Source organism: Carassius auratus, chromosome 7 (genome assembly GCF_003368295.1).
Source record: "Carassius auratus strain Wakin chromosome 7, ASM336829v1, whole genome shotgun sequence".
Classification (NCBI taxonomy): Eukaryota; Metazoa; Chordata; class Actinopteri; order Cypriniformes; family Cyprinidae; genus Carassius; species Carassius auratus.
The window spans coordinates 34,156,198-34,175,470 of record NC_039249.1 but is presented as its reverse complement, the minus strand read 5'-3'; the positions used below and the strand labels follow the sequence as shown (position 1 = coordinate 34,175,470).

At 35.4% G+C, this 19,273-nt stretch overlaps 1 protein-coding gene across 1 annotated transcript; it reads left to right on the top strand.

Annotated features, from left to right (window-relative positions):
- Window positions 1-981: 981 nt before the first annotated feature.
- On the top strand, window positions 982-18,600 carry LOC113106582 (uncharacterized). The gene is made up of 11 exons (XM_026268663.1): window positions 982-1,052; window positions 5,874-6,191; window positions 6,277-6,588; window positions 6,674-6,742; window positions 7,323-7,409; window positions 7,522-7,566; window positions 15,687-15,770; window positions 17,426-17,518; window positions 17,832-17,860; window positions 18,106-18,174; window positions 18,328-18,600. Exons 1-11 carry the CDS (start codon window positions 992-994, stop codon window positions 18,457-18,459), a joined length of 1,299 nt encoding a protein of 432 aa, XP_026124448.1. The 5' UTR covers window positions 982-991; the 3' UTR covers window positions 18,460-18,600.
- The last annotated feature ends 673 nt before the right edge of the window (window positions 18,601-19,273 follow it).

Sequence of the window (19,273 nt, the reverse complement as noted above, 5' to 3'; positions counted from 1 at the left end):
TCAGTTCTGGTCTCAGTTTGTTTTAAAATAACCTCTTAAATAAAATTCTGTGAGTACCTCCACATATAGCACAAAGGCACAGCTTATAAAAGGAAAATCACGTTAAAAACAAAAACAAAAAACAGGAAATGTCATCAGAATGTGTGAGAATTCACAGCCATCAGTCTATACTGGCTTCAGAGATGAGCGCACTTTTAACTGTGTGTTGAACAAGTGTGCGGAAACTAACAAGTTCACACACTCTGTAGTCACGCTTTTCAAATTCTTAACAGCTAATCCACCTTTTTCCTCAATGTGGAAGTAAGCCTATGGGTGAGTTTTCAGTTTAATTAACTGCTATAGGTAAATAATGAGAGAATAACAACGTGAAGTAAACGGTAAAACTGTTTGACCTACAAACCAGTGTGTTCTTAATCTAGATAAAATATTAAAATAATATGACAAGAGACATCAGTTGCAGTTATCAAGCAGAAAAACGAAATGTTTGAGAGGCAAATGAGACCGGAAGTTAGAACCATATAATTTACAAATGGTGGCACCAATTTTTACATCAGGAAAAAGGTGTATAATGATAATAATAATAAAAATAAATAAATAAGCAACATTTAAAAACCCTGAATAGACATAGCAATATTGTTTGTTTGTCCGGGGGGGGGGGGGGGTAGTTGAGTTATTGATGTTGATGTGATGTGTTTACAGTGTGTTTGTTTATAATGACTACAGTTATATAGTATCAGTTTATTTCAGTGCACTTTTGAAAATAGCAGAGTTGAGTTTCAGTGATCACTCTATAAGATAGAATCAATAAACACCTAACTGCTATACAGTATTTTCTAGAAACTTGTTTTCTTCATCAGTGTAGTGTGGGTGAAATGCAGCTTAATGGTCAGTTGCTGAGATCAGAGGAAGTTAACACCCACAGGATGAGCTGATGGTTTAAAAACAAGAGCTTTAATTATAGAGTGAAGAGAAAGACTGACAGAAACAGAAAATGGCTGATAAGAGTCACATGTGTCTGCTGGGACGGATCATTCTCTGTGCACTTCTCACAGGTAAAGACATCTGTTTATGAACCATATATATAGTATTGAGTGATTTTCTCTCGTGTTTGGTGTTTTATTAACATTAAAGGAATAATTCACCCAAAAATGTAAATAGGTTAGTGTTTTAATAAATAGTGTTTATGTTAATCAGAAGAAGGAAACTCATTTGTTTAAAACTATTTTTGAGTGAGTACATGTTTTAAATGAATGAGTTTCCTTCTTCTGCTAAACATAAACTCTATTTTGGAGAAGGTGGAAAACCAAACAGTTGCTGGTTCACAGTGACTTCCAGAGTATTTTTCTTCAAAAAAAAAAAAAAAAAAAAAAAAAATGTCACTGTGGCCAGAGACTGTTATCCAGATTCTTCAAAATATATTCTTCTGTGTTCAGCACAAGAAAAAAAAAAATATATATACTGTAAGTTTGGGACAACATGTGAGTGAATAAACAATGACAGAAATTGAATTTTAGGGTGAACTGTCCCTTTAATTACAGTCGACAGCATGTTCAGTACTGTACCTTTTAAGACCTGCACTCATCTAATATACAGACATGCATCTCTTTCTTTCATTTAAGACATAACCAACTGATGCTATACATTAAACTTGTGTGTTCTGACAGTATTAACACAAAACATAACTTAGTTCAGTAATCAGGCACAGTTTGAAGGGTTTTTTTTTTTTTTTTTTTTAATTTTATTAATTTTTTTAAGCACATCAGAACAGCACACAAATAAAACATTTAAATAACCAGTAGGGCTTTAAATCAAATAATTTTTTTTTGTAAGCCTCATTGTTTTTATATAATGCATTTTATGGCATTTTAAAAGGTTGTTGTTCACTTAGGTCTGTTTTTATTACCACAAAAATGATCTGAGTACTTTGTAAATGTATTATTTGAAGGGATTTGAAGTATCAAAGCCATTGTTAATTTGTAGTTGCCAATGCTATAAGAATCATGTTTGTTTTAGTTTTTTTTTTTGTAGTAAAATTATGGTCCATTTTCGGAAAGTAACTCAGAGAATATTAAGTTGTTCATAGTTGGCATAGTTGTACATCATTTATGATCATTTGCAGTCAGCCCCAAACATGAGAGTGAGCGCGGCTGCGGGAACGGAGTGTCACGTGTTCTTCACCTGTCTACTGTCTTCACCATAAAACACTTTTTTTAATATAATTCTGTTTTATGAGGGACCGTGCAAGACTTAATTCATTCTTGCACTCTCACACACTTACATTCTCCTTTCACATACATATATTCTTGCTTTCACACACTTTCATTCTTCTTACCCATCCATACATTTCTACTCTTATATATTTTTGCTTCCACGCACTCATACATTCTCTTTACAAACACATATATTTTTGCTTTTACACTCATACATTCTCCTTACACATACATATACACACATACATATATAGAATGTATGTATGTGTGAGAGAGAGTATAGTGGAAACTGAAGGCAGGTTAGGCGCGATCAGGATCACCGTTACAGGTCTTGATCAGCATGGAGGAGGCTGATGAGGAAGCCGCAGAAAATTTCAAAGCTATCTGGGATTCTAAAAATAAATAAATATTATTATTGTGAAAAGGTTACATGGCCTCGTCCTTTGAGCGAGTTGTGCTTAGCCTCAGTCGTGTAGCCAGATAGACGTATTATAAGCCTCCAAGGTTTTTTTTTTGTTTTGTTTTGTTTTTTTATTTAGGAAGTGAATTAAGTTAAGTTAAGGTTGCTAGTTAGGGACAGCGATATCTTTATATTATTTAAAAAACTCAAGACTCATTGCCGTTTATTTATTGTTTATTTACTATTATTTATTTGTATTTATTTACAAAATTTTTGTTATCATGGATTTTTATTTACATATTTATTTTTTCAATCGCAGCTCTGCGTGCAGCAATAACTCAGTGTTTACACACAGAAGGAATTTCTTCAGGAGCTTCCTGTACAGAAAGTACAAACATAGTGCAAACACACACACATATAATTAAGCAAATTAAACGAATAATAATAAATAGTAATAATAAAATATTAATTCAGACAATCTTATGTTTTTGTTTTGTGCACTTGCTTCATGTTGCATATAGTGTTTGTTTGTTTGCTCAAGGTTAGTTTGGCCAGTAACAGAGCAAAATAAACATTTAATAAATGTAAAAAAAAAAAAAGAAAAAAAAAAAGAATAAGAACTAAATAAATTGGCAATGAGAATGGGAATCAACTAATTTGATTTTAAAATAAATAAAATCCTGATCAGTGCATCCTTAACTGGTATAGTTAGGCCTACATGAAAGACCTGAAAAAGCATGTTTTATTTTAGTTTTATCTTTGAACTATTGTACCTATTTGTGAAAAAATGGTTATTATTTATTACAATACAATGTTACAGTGAAAAATGAAAACAATAAGTCTTATTGATTGATTGATTTATTGATTGATTGATTGTGGCCAGTCCTGTGAAAATTTTGCCAGGGCAAGTAAAAAATAAAATAAACCACTGGCCGAACCAGACCAGTAGAAAATGTCTTTAGCGTTAAGCCCTGTTAATACGATCAAAATCAGTGTCTTAACACTTGTACACAGATCTGTAGAACATGTAGGTTACATAATGATGTTAAAAATAAAAACTTAAAATATGTACTTGAAAAGAACACAGGATGACTTTGAATAACATAACTGTAAAATTGTGAGGAAGAGCTGAGCAGATCTTACACATGTATTTCCAGGTCTGAGAGTGACTTCCTGCTTAAACAGGAAGTAATGGATACCAAAAAAGGTAGCAATATATATATGTAAAAGGAAAATGCATGTGTGTGAAAGCAAAAAAAAAATAAATAAAAAAATGTATGTATGTGTAAGGAGAATGTATGTGTGTAAAGCAAGAATATATGTATGTGAATGGAGAATGTAAGTGTGTGAGAGTAGAAATGTATGTATGTGTAAGGAGAGTTTAGGTGTGTGAGAGTGCCAGAATGAATTATGGCTTGTATTGCCCCCCATAATGTTTACTTATTTACGTATATGTATATGTAAGCATACATACAAAACTTTTTTTTTTCGCTTCCACTCTCAATACCCACGGCGTGTGTGTGTGTGTGTGTTCACTGCTCTCATTAGGTCTCATTGCCTTTGTAAAGCAGGTTTCCTTTGTTGTCATTGTTGAAAAGGGTGTTTCCCGAGGTTTCTGATTGGCTGGAAGTTCAGTAGTCGTCTTGGGAAGCCCGTGGTTGGGTGTAGTCTGACGATGGGTTGTGCTTGTTTTACTGGTTAGTTTTAGGCAGGTGCTCGAGGTCAGACTCGGAGACACAGCGTTACAAAACTTAACTCAGAACATGAAACTCTCAACAGAAAAGAAAGAATAGAAGTACATTTTGATAGGAAAAGGAGACTAGGTGCAATATTGAGAAAATAAAACATTGTACTCAGACAACTGAAACTAAATGTTTGTGTCGTACATGAACTAAACTCCTGAGCTATGCTTTGATTCAACCTCCCAACTTTTCTCTTTTTTATCAAAATGTGTTAACTTTGCCATCACTTATTTTGCAATCAAATGTTTTTAACATTGCCAAACACATTCTCATGTTAGCGGATTACATTTTCACATGTGACAACAATTCCTCAACAAATATAAAATATCATAATTAAATATTATCAAAATATTAATCTGACGATGGTGACAAAAACCTGCATTTGTAGTCATTTTAACATCACATACATCAAATCAGATGCTGTATTATAACAAACACAACTAACAGTGAGTATGTTAATGTTTATTACACTTTGTTCAAGATTCACATTTAATAATTTTGATTATAATTTTTGAAACACGACCGATCTATTTTCTCTATTCTCTGAACATTATGTCTGTTGCTATGGTAACACAGTAACTTTTAAAACAGTTATATGAAGAAATAAATCCATTAGTTGTTTCTCTCTTACATTCAGCAGAATCTTAATATTCACATTTAAACATCTGAACATGATCCAAAGAATATCAGAACACACATGATCAGAATATAAATCAGCTGTGTTATGTATAAAATATGATCACTTCATGTTGAATGTCATCTCCATCAGTGGTCCATCACTAAAGTCAGACAGAATCATATGGTGTTGGTGACATCTGACAGTGGTGACAAATTTATCATTTCTTTCACAAAACTAATAGAGTTGATGAAGCAGCTGTTGTTTTCTCTGTTGATGCTGACAGAACATGCTTCAGGAGAATACAATGATCTAAATATTTCTAATATTATTATCAGAAACTGGAAGATGGTGTTGAAGTATCATGGTTGTGACACAGGAAATATTAACATTAGGGTTTAAAATATTGTATAACTATAAAGTGACACTGATGTACTCTGCAGAGGAGGAATGTGACGAGGGTCCTTCAGAGAGACAGCTGCCCTCAGATTCCCTGATGATTTTACATTTTAATCAAGATCTGACGCTGCTGACAGAAAGAGAGGACACAACTTTAAAACCTTATGAAACACACACGTGTGCTGGAAAAACAACCGCGCTTTAATATGAAATATTAGTGTTGCTTTTGATAAAACAAGCTCTTTTTCATAAAAAATAAATAAATAAATAAACAAAATTAAATATAATTTTTATGTGGACACGGGTTTAGATGTAGTGAACACAATAAAATTTAATAAGACAATAAGATTATATTATTAATCCCTTAAAACATTTAATTTAAAATATTTTCATTTTAAACCCACAGTTACAGAAGCTGGATATGTTTTCTCAAGAATCAGTGATTTCATAATCAAGTCATTAACCCACATCATTATTATTATTATTATTATTATTATTATCTATAGATATCAGTGGAGCAGAAGTGACTCATGTGTTCTTCAGTTCTGGTGGAGATGTCCGTCTGTCCTGTAATAATGCTCTTTCTGGCTGCACATCAACTACATGGATCTATAACAGACGTCAAGAGACTGCAGTTGAACTGATTGCTTTAGGAATAAAGAAGACTGACACAGAGAGACACGAGAGACTGAGTCTGGGCTCTGACTGCTCTCTGAACATCAAGAAAGTCACAAAAGAAGATCGTGGACATTACTTCTGCAGACAATATGTGAATGGACAACAACATGGAGCTGATGCATATGTTTATCTGCATGTTCTTCATGGTCAGTGTTTCTGTGAATATTATGATTATATGTTGAATTAAACAGTAATATTGTCATGTAATCTCTGTCTGATTTTCTGTTTCAGTGTCTTCATCATCCTCACAGTCTGAGATCAGATCAGGCCGCTCTCTGACTCTCTCCTGTCAGTTATATTATTATGATCGAGTCTCTTGTGATACTTCAGTCCGTTCTGAGGGTCTTGATCTGATCTGGGTGAATCAGGCTGGTGTGAATCTGCAGACAGACTCCAGATTTCAGATCTCATTCTCCTCAGAACAGTGTAACATCTCTCTGACTACAACACTCCTGAATGAAGATCACAACAGAGAGTGGAGATGTCAGCTTAAACACAGAGATCAACTGAAGACCTCAGCCACATATACTGTCAAGTATCCAAGTAAATGATTTATATGAACAATTAATCATCAGTCATTTAAATATGATGGTAGTCTATGACGTATCTGAACATTCATCTTTTCCAGCTCCAAGCGAAACAAATCCACCGTCTCCAGTCACCAGCTCTAAATCAGCTGCAGCTCCTACACAAGCAGGTCCAGAATCAGCTGTTAAGATCAATGTTTACTGTGACCTGAAGACCTCACTCAGATACACTGACATGTGTTCAGATAACAACACTACATTTCTTTAACCCCGCAAAAAAATAAAATAAAAACAAGTTGAAGACTCCTAAATAGATATGTTACCATAAAAATACTTTTACATTTAAAATAATTGTATTTTTGTAATCATCACAAGTTATGTATCATTTGAAAGCTTGATACCAAAAAAAAAAAGAAAAAGAAAAAATCATCCTGATAAAACAATTTTCAAATCAGACTATGGAAAGGTAATATAAATATAAATGAGGTATTTAATAACTCCATGTGTTTATATTGTAATCAGGGCTAAATATTAGCAGATTTTTTACATTTAATGCAGACAAATAAACAGCATCTAACCTTACATTTCTATATTTATGTCTGACTGTGTTTCTCCTCCTTGTCCTTAACTGTCTGTGTGAGCTAGAGCTGCCTGAGTCTTACTTTCAGTTTTTAGTAGTGTACTTATAATAATAATAATAATGATAATAATAATAATAATAATAATGTTCTGATCATTCCTCTTCTGCAGCTTCAGCTGATTCAACACTGATTCCAGTCAGCAGCTCAAACTCTGAGAAGAAATCAAGTCAAACTACAGCAGCTTCTACAGAACAAGGTACATGATCACTGACACACATCAGCAGTCGATGAACAATGAAGTCAAACAGAGCTAAGATGTATTTGATCAAATATGATGCATCAGAACTGAAATCCTCCTCCTTATACAGAGACACAGACTCCTCAAACCCCCGAGACAACAGCTACACAGAGAGGTATTTCTGTCTTACTCATCTCAGTGGTTTAATGTGACTCTTACAGTAGAATTGGTATTCACATTACTGATTTACTGTAGACTTTAAGAGAAGCTTATCACTGGTCTTGTTTAATTTGTAGACCTCAAACACTTGTTTTCTCTTTCACAAAAAGCAAGTCAATGTGAAAGCTAGTTCACTAGATTGTTCTTTCTTCACAAAGATGAATGGGACTTCGGTTCTTTTAGTTTCAGGACGTAACTATTAAAATCACAGTGAACTCTTATTAATAATCTTTCTTTGTTATACAGCATCTCAACAGAGAGTTACACTGATATGGAGCTGCTGTAAAATAACACTTGAATTAAATCAAATTCAGTACTGTGAAGGGAAAGTAAGGTTTATTTTGTGTTGAATATGGTGAATCTGAACTAAAAATCCTTCCTCTATAAAATCAGCAAAAGCACCGAGGCCAGTTTCTATGTGTTTGTGATTTCAGTGGTTTTATTCACATTCTGTTGTTCTTCTAGAATCAGTCTCTAAATACACAACAGATTCTCTGTGGAGATGTTAGGGTGCTTTCGAACCTGCCTCATTTAGTTCAGTTGAATCGTACCAGAGTTCGTTTCCCCGTTTTGTGCGGCTCGTTTGTGCAGGTGTGAGAGCAGCAATCGCACCAAAAGCGGACCAAACAAGCGTACCGAGACCTGCTTGAAGAGGTGGTCTCAGTACGCTTTCAAACGAACTCTGGAGCGGTTCGTTTGTGGTGAGAACAGACCCAACTGCAAAAAGTACTGATCATTTTTGGACTAAACCATCTGCCGTAGTCGGCTGCGCTGTGCATTATGGGATGAGGAAGTGTTTGCTGACAGTTTACAATTTAGCATGGCAGCTCGTGGACAAACTTAGAGTAGTGAGGAGGTGCGGAGCCTTATATAAATTTGGTCAGATGACCATGAGCATGTCAGAGTTAAGAAGAGTTATTACACACCTCCGCTTGAAGTTACATGTGATGGCCGCTCGCCGTTTGCAGTGCATCAGAACGATGTTTTCAAGCCACTTCCACGCTTCATTACATTCGTTTCTCCATAGTTGTGTTGTCTTCGTGTTGTTTGCTGGCTTTTCCTCTTATGCTGGAATTTTTACACACGTAAATTCTAACCATTTGAAAAGCAGTTTAGGAATTACGTCATGGCCAATGAGTGATGTGGATGTTTTCATGTGACTGCATTTTGGTTCGTTTCAACTAGTTCAGACCAAAGCAATCAGTGTGGTGTGAAAAGGAACCAAATAAGCTGAAAAAATGCTACAATGTATAATTGTTTGCCCTAGTTTCGGACCAAATGAACCGAACTAGAGATGTGAAAGCACCCTTAGAACAGCTGATCATACCTTTGACTTCATGTCATGTCTCCTGTACATCAACACCAATCCACCAATCCAGAATTATTTCATCATGTCACTGAGATATCAAGTCTCCAAAACAATCATGCTACTTATGATTTTATGTATCTGTCAGTAGTATTGTTTTATATATTTGATTTCAAAGACAGTAATATATCACTCTAAAAACTGCTGGGTTGAAAACATCCCAATTTGGGTTATTTTTATGTTTAACTCAGCATGTTAGATTGCTTTTTTATGATTTAAATTTACTACATTGCTAGGCTAAAATGAACCCAAATTGAGCATTAAACTTACAAATCTTAATTTAATTAATTAATTTTAAAATCACTTTTACACACAAATAGTAACTATCAAAAGGTACATATTTATTAAAAATGAGAGAAAACAGTCAGTAACACATTTAAGAAGAAATACAGAAAAGTATGGCATTTACAGCAACAGAGTTTATAAAGCATTGAACATTTGATGAACATAATTTATGATAGTTGACGCCTACTAACATATGACTTTTACCAACAAAAAGGGTCTTAGAAAATTTAAATCAATATATTGTTTTCTGTGAGTGAGTATGATTTTCACAGAATTTAGAAAGAAAAATTTGAGGCTACAAGCTCCAGTTCCCAAAAGTCCCAGGAATCAATGTTCTGCGTTTTTTTCTTGTGTTTTTTTTTCTTTTCTTTTGCCTTATTCAAGTGTTTTAACATTTTTAGTTTTTCACTAACCACGTAAACTTTTTTTTTTTTCTCAAAAACTCAATCATGTACATACATGCTGCTCACATATTATTATAGCCCAGTTTGTGCTGATTACAGTGAGACTAGACTTTACCCATTTAGATATTTATAAGAAACTGAAAAAGCACAAATGTCAGGACATGACAAAACTTATCCCCCAAAAATACCCTTAGTCTCCAGAGGGATAATTAGATTTTTTTTTGTAAATTGTATATATTGTATAAAATATATATATATATAAAAAAAAAAAAAAACACTTTTATAAAATAAATGTACAATTACCAACTATTCTGGCATGACAGTACACAAATAAACCACAACATTAACTCTGATATTAATAACCTTTAACAGATGTGAGCATGTGTATGAGTCTAAACTCCATTTCTACTGGCAATAAAATAAATAAATAAAATAAATAAAAATGGTCATACTTTACTCTCCCTCATGCTGTTCCAGACCCACACAAACTCTGCTAATTTGTGGAACACAAATATATTTAATATTCTCTTAATATTTGTCCTCCATTGCTAGTCTAGGAGACCAATATTTTCTTTTGAACACATGTTTACTATCATGTAATTTAGGATTTGTTCATGTATAAATATTGGAATGGATTACTTATACAATAACTCTATTTATGAGGCTTGAAAATACAGATTATGGATTAACTAAAAATTATGAACAATTAAAATATATGTATTTGTGTTTGGAATGACATGAGGGCAAGTAAATTTTAATGTGTGTGTGTGTGTGTGTGTGTGTGTGTGAGAGAGAGAGAACTATTCCTTTAAAGGGGGGGGGTGAAATGCTATTTCATGCACACTGAGTTTTTTACACTGTTAAAGAGTTGGATTCCCATGCTAAACATGGACAAAGTTTCAAAAATTAAGTTGTATGATTGAAGGAGTATTTCTGTTCCAAAAATACTCCTTCCGGTTTGTCACAAGTTTCAGAAAGTTTTTTTCGAGTATGGCTCTGTGTGACGTTAGATGGAGCGGAATTTTCTTATATGGGTCCTGAGGCACTTCTGCCGGAAGAGCGCGCTCCCGTATAGCAGAGCACTGAGAGCACAACAGACTTCACTGATCAGAGCGAGAGCGTCAACGGAGTTGTGCAAGTGTTTGTGTTTGTTCCCTGCATTTCGAAGATGCTTGTTTTACAAACAAGGCCCAGTTTGACGACAGATTTTCACATCGTTTATTTCTTAAGGATAATGCAGTCCCAACGAAAAAGGGTCACGTGGGTCACGTGTGTTGGAACCGCAGGCGGTGAGTAAAACTGCTTCAAATATCTCTGTGTTGTTAACTTAACTGTCGGCGTGTAAGCACATCAAGTAAACAACATGCGATGTTGTCATCAAACTGCACTTTCCACATGTACAGCTTAAAAAAAAACAAAAAAAAAACGACAAAGTGGAACTTAATCATTTTCCAAAAACGCTAAGCAAATATATATACAGTTTCAGTACAGACCACATAGAGACGTCGTTGTTGCTGCTGCTCTTGTTAAATTTCAGCCTCTGGATCATAAATATACGCTGAATCTGACTGTTAGCAATGGTTTGTTTTGGTTGGTTTTGTCCTCAGGTAATGTCACAGCTTCCAAATGCTATCAGCGCAAAAGCCTACTGGCTCTCGTGATTCTTTAGCTCCGCCCACACGTCACGCCTACAGACGCTCGTGTTTTTCCGGAAAAAAATCGGTACAGACTATCTTTCTCTTACGAATATAATAAAACTAAATACTTTTTGGACTTATGAAGGATGCAGTACTACTCTATAGGTACTCAAGATTAACAGGATATTGAGTGAAAACAAGCATTTCACCCCCCCTTTAAGAGAGAAGACCAAGAATTATGACTCTCCAAATCAGACAATGTGAATTAAACAGGCAGGAGATAACAGAAACATTTATTTTCTAAAAATAACTTACATCAAATCTCAAAAGAATGAAGTTATCTTGTCTCCGGCCTTCAACATCTACAAAAACAAACATTCTTTCAGTCTTAGTAAAAAAAATGAAAACGATGGAATTCTGAAGAAGGAAACTCTTCAGAAGAAGCTGAGAGAACTGTCTCCTCCTCCTCACACAGTCTGTGACTCTCACACAAACAGCTTCTGTGTATTTAACTCTCGACATTAGCTCGACAAGTCTGAACAGGGTAGTGATGTGTCATTTGTGAACAAATCGTTATTTTTGAACAAATCTTTTAGGTGAACGAATCGTTCTCGTTCACACAATCCACTGACTCATATTTCTCGTTCACTGAAGTTCCTCCCTCCACAGCAGCGCGACGCTATAAGCCGCGCTTGCAGAACTCGGTGAACCGCGTAGCTCGGTGAACTGTTTCATCCTGTCAAAGAGTTACTCAACCTCGAGCCAATAGCCTTCGAGTATGAGATGTGACAGAGCATGTGATTTGTTGAATGTAGTGAACGAATACGCCCTTCACTGAACGAGTTTCATGAGTCTGGACGAGATCGAGAGATAATGTCATGAATTAATTGACTGAACTGATACCCATGTCGTTTGCGAACAAGTTAAATGAACTGACACATGTCGTTTGTGAATGAAATGACTGAACTTGTGCACATGTTGTTCGTGAACGAGTTAAATGAACGGATACATGTCATCCGTGAATGAAATGAAATGGTACATAGCTTATCTTGTTCATGAGCTAAATGAATGAGAGTAAACCGGGTCAGTTGTAAAATGCAAACGCAAAGCGCAGTTCTAGGTACTGTGCACATACGTTTGTTTTCATATTTAGCATACAGAACATAACTAGACGTTTAATCCCCGATTTATGAATGTAAATATGTAATATACAAACTGACTGACTAAACAATTAAAATGCTAATTATGCAAGAAAACCTCGTGCTTTGTTCATCTGAACATCTTAATTAGACTTTATATACTGAATGCAATTATGCACACATTTTAATAAAGCCAAATAAGTTTTTTTTTTTTAACAAGTGAATATGTTCGTTGACTTGAGACATGACACATAAGCAGCTATTTTCGCCACCTGCTGGCGTATTTGTGTAATACGAAGAAATGTATATTCCACAATATAACATCAAAATTAAAAGAAGAACTTCTGATTATCTTGCAGTGTATACTGTTGAACTCACTGCCATTGCTTTAGCTCTTAATTGGTTGGTTTTTAATTATATTGGGGGCATAAACAGAGCTGTAGTTGCCTCAGACAGTCAAGCTGCATTATTGAGCATAAAAACAGGAAAGTCATGCAGACTAGATCTATTATACAAAATGTACCATATATTGTTTCAGCTGCATAGTAAAGGTGTTTATGTTCAGTTTGTTTGGGTCCCTGCCCATGTGGGTATTGATGGAAATGAAGAGGTGGATATTCTAGCTAAACAGGCCTTGAAATTGGATGAGGTTAACATCAATGTCCCTCTATGCAAAGCTGAAGGGAAATCTATTATTCATGAAAAAGTGATTGGGATGTGGCAAGAGCAGTGGGATAATAATGACACTGGCAGACATCTTTACTGTGTGCAAAGAAATGTGGGAGGGGGAGGATCTAGGGATGGAAGTAGGAGAGAAGAGGCAGTGATGAAACGTTTAAGAATTGGCCATTCAGGTCTCAATAGATCTTTACTCCGTATAGGGAAACATCAGACAGGAGGTTGTGATTATTGTGGTCAGCCAGAAACAGTTGAACATGTCCTAATAGAGTATAATAATTATATGGAAGAGCGTAGTTGTTTAACATCAGTCCTATATAAAGAAGGAAAAGCACTTACTTTAGTTAATTTATTAGGATTATTATGTATCTAAAAATGTTAAAAATCAAGTTATGAGGTTTCTCAAAAATATGGGGTTGTTCTACCGTATTTAATATGTACATATTTATATAATAAGTATGCGCATAGGTGAATAATTCCCTCTGACTATTCTCAACGACCACACTCCTGTCTGGTAGATGGCGGTAAATGCACCTTAAGTTGGTCTGCCAACCGCCAGTTAAACTCTAAAAGAAGAAGAAGAAGAAGAAGAAGAAGAAGAAGAAGAATGAGAGACAGGAGCTGGAGTTAGCAAGGCGGCAAGGAAGTCGACCAGAAGTTGAAGTCTGCTGGGTGCCGCCATCTTGTAGCAGAACTTCACTTGCGTTAGCTTCCCATTGACTCCCATTGATTTTGGCGTCACTTTGACAGGGAATAACTTTACATCTGAGATGTTTAAATACTCCGTTTGTCCATTATTTATTTATAAAGATACACGACAATGTATAAATGGCTCCATTACCTTCTATGTTACATTATGGCCTCGTAGAAAGGCTAACGATTGCGTCATAACCACTCGACTATCTGTCGCATTACCGTACAGACAGGAGGAGAAGCTCGCACGACCGGCTGGAGATGTGGCGTGTGGGCGGAGCTAAAGAATCACGAGCGCGAATAGGCTTTTGCGTTGAGAGCGTTTGGAAGCTGTGACATTACCGTGAGGAAAAAAACATCCAAAACAACTAATCTGGCTAACAGTCAGATTCAGCGTATATTTATGATCCAGAATAAGATCCAGAGGCTGAAATTTAACAAGAGCAGCATCAGCAACAACGTCTCTATGTGGTATGTACTGAAACTGCATATATTTGCTTAGCGGTTTTGGAAAATGACTAAGTTCCACTTTATGTTGTCTTTTTTTTTTTTTAAGCTGTACATGTGGAAAGTGCAGTTTGATGACAACATCGCATTTTGTTTACTTGATGTGCTTACGAGCCGATAGCTAAGTTAACAACACAGATATATTTGAAGCAGTTTTACTCACCGCATGCGGTTCCAACACACGATCGTGACCCTTTTTCATTGGGACTGCATTATCCTTAAGAAATAAACAATGTGAAAATCCGGCGTCAAACTGGGCCTTGTTTGTAAAACAAGCATCTTCGAAATGCAGGGAACAAACACAAACACTTGCACAACTCCGTTGATGCTCTGTAAAAATAAACTCCATCCACTGGTCCCTTAATGCTGATTTTTTTTTTTTTTTTTTTGATAATGTGTGCAGGGTTGTCTTGCCCTGGCAACCAAAAACACACTTCTTTTGTGACATTTGGCGACGCTCTCGCTCTGATCAGTGAAGTCCGTTGTGCTCTCAGTGCTCTGCTATACGGGAGCGCGCTCTTCCAGCAGAAGTGCCTCAGGACCCATATAAGGAAATTCCGCTCCATCTAACGTCACACAGAGCCATACTCGAAAAAAAAAAAAACTTTCAGAAACTTGTGACAAACCAGAAGGAGTGTTTTTCGAAGAAAAATACTCCTTCAAACGTACAACTTAATTTTTGAAACTTTGTCCATGTTTAGCATGGGAATCCAATTCTTTAACCGTGTAAAAAACTCAGTATGCATGAAATAGCACTTCACCCCCCCTTTAAGAAAGGAAAATCAGGGGCTCAACAATGAAAAGAAAGAAGATTAAAGAGAGAAAGGCAAATGAGGGCAAGCAGTTGCTCACTCAGTTTTTTTTAAAAGAAAGGTGAGCTCCAAATGCATAATCGTGCTTTGACATTGTTTTAACAAATATCTACTTCAGGTAGAACAGCATACATTTATGTTTGTACTCTATTTGAACAATATACCAATACTTTATAGTATCAAACCCTACATAGCATTTTTTTTACATCAAAACACTGTATATTTCCCTCAACTGTCAAAATCTAACACTCGCGAAAACACAGATCGTTATTTTACCGCATTGTTATGTAAATTAGCTCGAGCACGCTCTTACATTAAGTACAGGACTGTTCTCAGTTTAATGCACATCTGAATGGTTGAAAATTACTTATTTAAAAACATAATTCAAAGACTGAATGTCTAGTTTGGCGGTTAGTGTACCCTGTGATTCTATAGTCTGCATTTATTTTAAACAGACAAATAATCATCAATTAGCTTGTCCTTAGCCTACACTTGAAAAAAGGTATTGTGACAATAAAGGATTTTATAGCAACCATTTGAAGCCATATATTTCAGTTTCAGACCCTGCAGCAGCAGGCTCCTCTTCATCATGGCCAGGTGAAAGCAGTGACAGTGAGGTGGATGTGACAGTGAGACAAGGTGAGCTTTTGGCGGTATTTCACGTTTTAACACTTAGTAATTAAGTGTCAGACTCTAATAATAAAAAATAAAAAAATACAACAAAGACCTTACAGCAGAATTTCAAAAAGATATGCTTAATTTAAAAGCAATCAGTGGAGACACATTTCCAAATACTCATTCACTCCTGGAGCTGCTGAATGCCATATACAAATTGCAGCTAGAAAGCATTTTTGGAGAAGTTCGCATTGGCTTGATGAATATTTTGTACACTCCCAGTGACTGTTGCTGGAGAGGAACGTGCTTTCAGTAAACTTAAACTTATAAAGAACTATTTAAGATCAACAATGTCCCAGGATAGACTGAACAGCCTTGCCATACTCTTTGTAGAAAGTCAGTTGGCCAAAAAACTGGACTTTAAAGACCTGATCAGCAAATTTGCAGATTGCAAAGACCCATCGATGGGCATTTAGTAAAAACTGACATTATTTAGTTTGTGTTTATTAATGATCAGACCAAAGCTTTTTTTCTCATTTGGTATGGTCATTGTTCAGGACTGCTTTACAGTATATTTGATTTAGTTCAGGTTTGGACCTGCTAGACCTTTTGTCATCTCAGTAAGCAGTAGTACTTTTGACAATAAAACCAAAATATATTAATCAGAGTGTGACTTATATTGTTTACATTTTAAGTGTTTTTATGATGAAAATGCAAAACCCCACCCAATGGTATCACTATGGTATTTGGTACGGGGGCTTAGCAAGATGGTTTGTACCCAGGGCCCAAAATTTGGTGCTATGCCGCTGAGTCTGAAATATTACTTGCAAAACATACTTTTAACAATTACCACTTCAACAGCCTCAAAATAAGCATGCTGGTCTTTACTACACAATGCCGTTTCCTTTAGGAAACCACAACAAATAAGATAACAAATTAACATGAGTGTAGTAAATATAGCCATCTATTAACACCTCAGATATTGTAAAATCGAATGTAAATATGACATAAGGCACCCATGAACGTTATATTAAAAGTAACGTTACCTCTTCTGTTCAGTAAAAGAGGCTGTCCATTTCTGAGGCAAAAAACACATTTAATTAGAAGTATTATCTCCAGCACGTGTGTTCAGATCAGAGTTGCCAGGTTTTCACAACAAATCCTGCCCAGTTGCTTCTCAAAAGTCAAAAACTAAAAGCAATTCCAGGAGGTTCCCAGATAAAGAAATTGCTTCCCGGGGTTAAAATATACGTTTCTTTTGTTTATGTTTTTGTTTTGGCATGGTTGTCTTGGTAAAATTCGCATGTTAGGGGCTAAATATCACATTATTGGTATTGGGGTTTCTTCAAACCGCGGCCATGAAAAACACCTCCGGGAAACCTCCTGGAAACGCGATTGGGCTAGTTTTGGACTAGTTTTGAGAAGAAACGGGGCAGGATTTGTTGTGAAAACCTGGCAACCATGATCTGAACACACGTGCTGGAGATATACTTTTAATTACAGGAGCGTCTTTACTGAAGACCAATTCTTAACCCAATCTTGTGTTAAAACAACCCAACGCCTACCCAGCAGTCTCAACCCAGCATTTGGGTTGAAAAAACACCCCAGAGTTTTTTAGAGTGTACAGTAAATGTTCTGCTGTTGTTTTGATCTGAATCTGAATGTGTCTCTCTATATAGTCTCTCCATCAGTGATCGTGATTGTTGTTGCTGCTGTGTTGGCTGTTCTGGTTACTGCTGTTATTCTTTGTGTGGTTCGCAAAAAAAGAGCTGGTGAGTATTTAGAGTTTAGACAAGAGTTTAAAAATATCTGACTTCAGATTTAGAGAGGCACATCAGTTTCAGTTTCATCACGGAAATCAGTTTCAGTTTCATCACGGAAATCTTCTGAGATGTGATGTTAAATATGTGTGTGATCAAATGTTTGGCTTGAGTGAACAGTAATATACAAACTAACAAGAACCACGTATTATCTGCATTATAATTCATCTAGACTTTTATAATTCATTGTTTGTATTATTATTATTAGTATTATTATTTTTATTTTTTTTGGTGAGCTCTCATAAATATTCCCATTATTTTTCAGATAACAGAAAAGGGACTAATAACTCTGTGGTAAGTATCATAATACCAGTGACTCATGATTGATACATTAGCTAGCTATTATTACGTCTATAATCACTGCTCCAGAGCAGAAGGTCTCAGTTATCTGTACTTTTATTAGTCAGGTTAAATAAATGCGTCAGCTGAAAGAAAAGTTAGTATATTTACTGTTTCATTTTAAATGTCACAGATAACAGTAAATATAATAGATCCATCTGATGCAATCATAACTTCACCATGTTTCCATTAATGTTTAGGAGCAGAAAGATGATGTTACTTATACTGAGATTGAAACAAACTGGAAAACCAGAGCCAAAAAGAACAAGGTGAGTAAAACACTTCCCTGTTCTTCTGTTGATGCCAAATATCTTCTCTTAACAGTTTGACACAAGTTTTATTCTTAGGCTCTAACATCATGCTGTAATTTTTGTGTGTTAACACTTGCATCTTGTTTGACAATATTTGTGATGTTCATGCAGGTTCATGATGACTATGAAGTGATTTATTCTTTCATCACACAAGCAACAGTTGAACCTCAGGATGACTGCATTTGTGGACAAGAACCATCAGAAATAAGTTTAACAGTCATTAATTATACAAAGACCTCCTAATATCAATCACAGAGGAATTTGAACCTTATCGACTCCTAAGGGTTTCATTCAGTCCCATTGTAAATGCTGTCTGTCACATTTTAACAAACAGTCCCAAGTGGTGATCTGATTGTAATGTTTTGGTCAGTTTGAGATTAGGGATGCACGATAATATCGGCACAACATCGTTATCGGCCGATAAAAGCTTAAAATGACCATTATCGGTATCGGCCGATATGAATATTTCTGCCGATGAGCCAAACCGATATTCTCCAAGTGAAATAATTGACCTGTTTTTCAGATGTGAATGTCTGTCTACATTTGTAAAATAATAAATTTATGGTAGAATCAGTACAGAAGAGATACATGGATTTCTCTTCAGTAAAATTAAAGTTTAAATATATCAGTATATATTTGTAAATATATCAGTATATATTTGTATATATATCGATATCGGTATCGGCATCGGCCAAAATTATTTAGAAAATATCGGCATATCGAATATCGGCCAAAATCCAATATCGTGCATCCCTATTTGAGATGTTTATTTCAAAGTAGCTGTCTGCTTGCTGAATTAATGCTAGTGCCTTTATTAAAGGTCCCCTTCTTTGTGATCCCATGTTTCAAACTTTAATTAGTGTGTAATGTTGTTGTTAGAGTATAGATAATATCTTATAATATTATAATATCAAAGTTCTATGCCAAGCGAGATATTTTATTTAACATAATTCGCCTACATCGAACGACCCGTTTGGACTACATCCCTCTAGTTTCTGTTGTAATGACGTCACTAAAACAGTTGTTTGACTAAGCTCCATCCACATGAATACACAAA

Coding starts and splice junctions, on each gene's coding strand:
- LOC113106582 (XM_026268663.1), top strand. CDS start 992: ATGGCTGATAAGAGTCACATGTGTCTGCTGGGACGGATCATTCTCTGT. Junction 6,589..6,673: donor ATATACTGTCAAGTATCCAA/GTAAATGATTTA, acceptor CATCTTTTCCAG/CTCCAAGCGAAACAAATCCA. Junction 15,771..17,425: donor GGATGTGACAGTGAGACAAG/GTGAGCTTTTGG, acceptor CTCTCTATATAG/TCTCTCCATCAGTGATCGTG.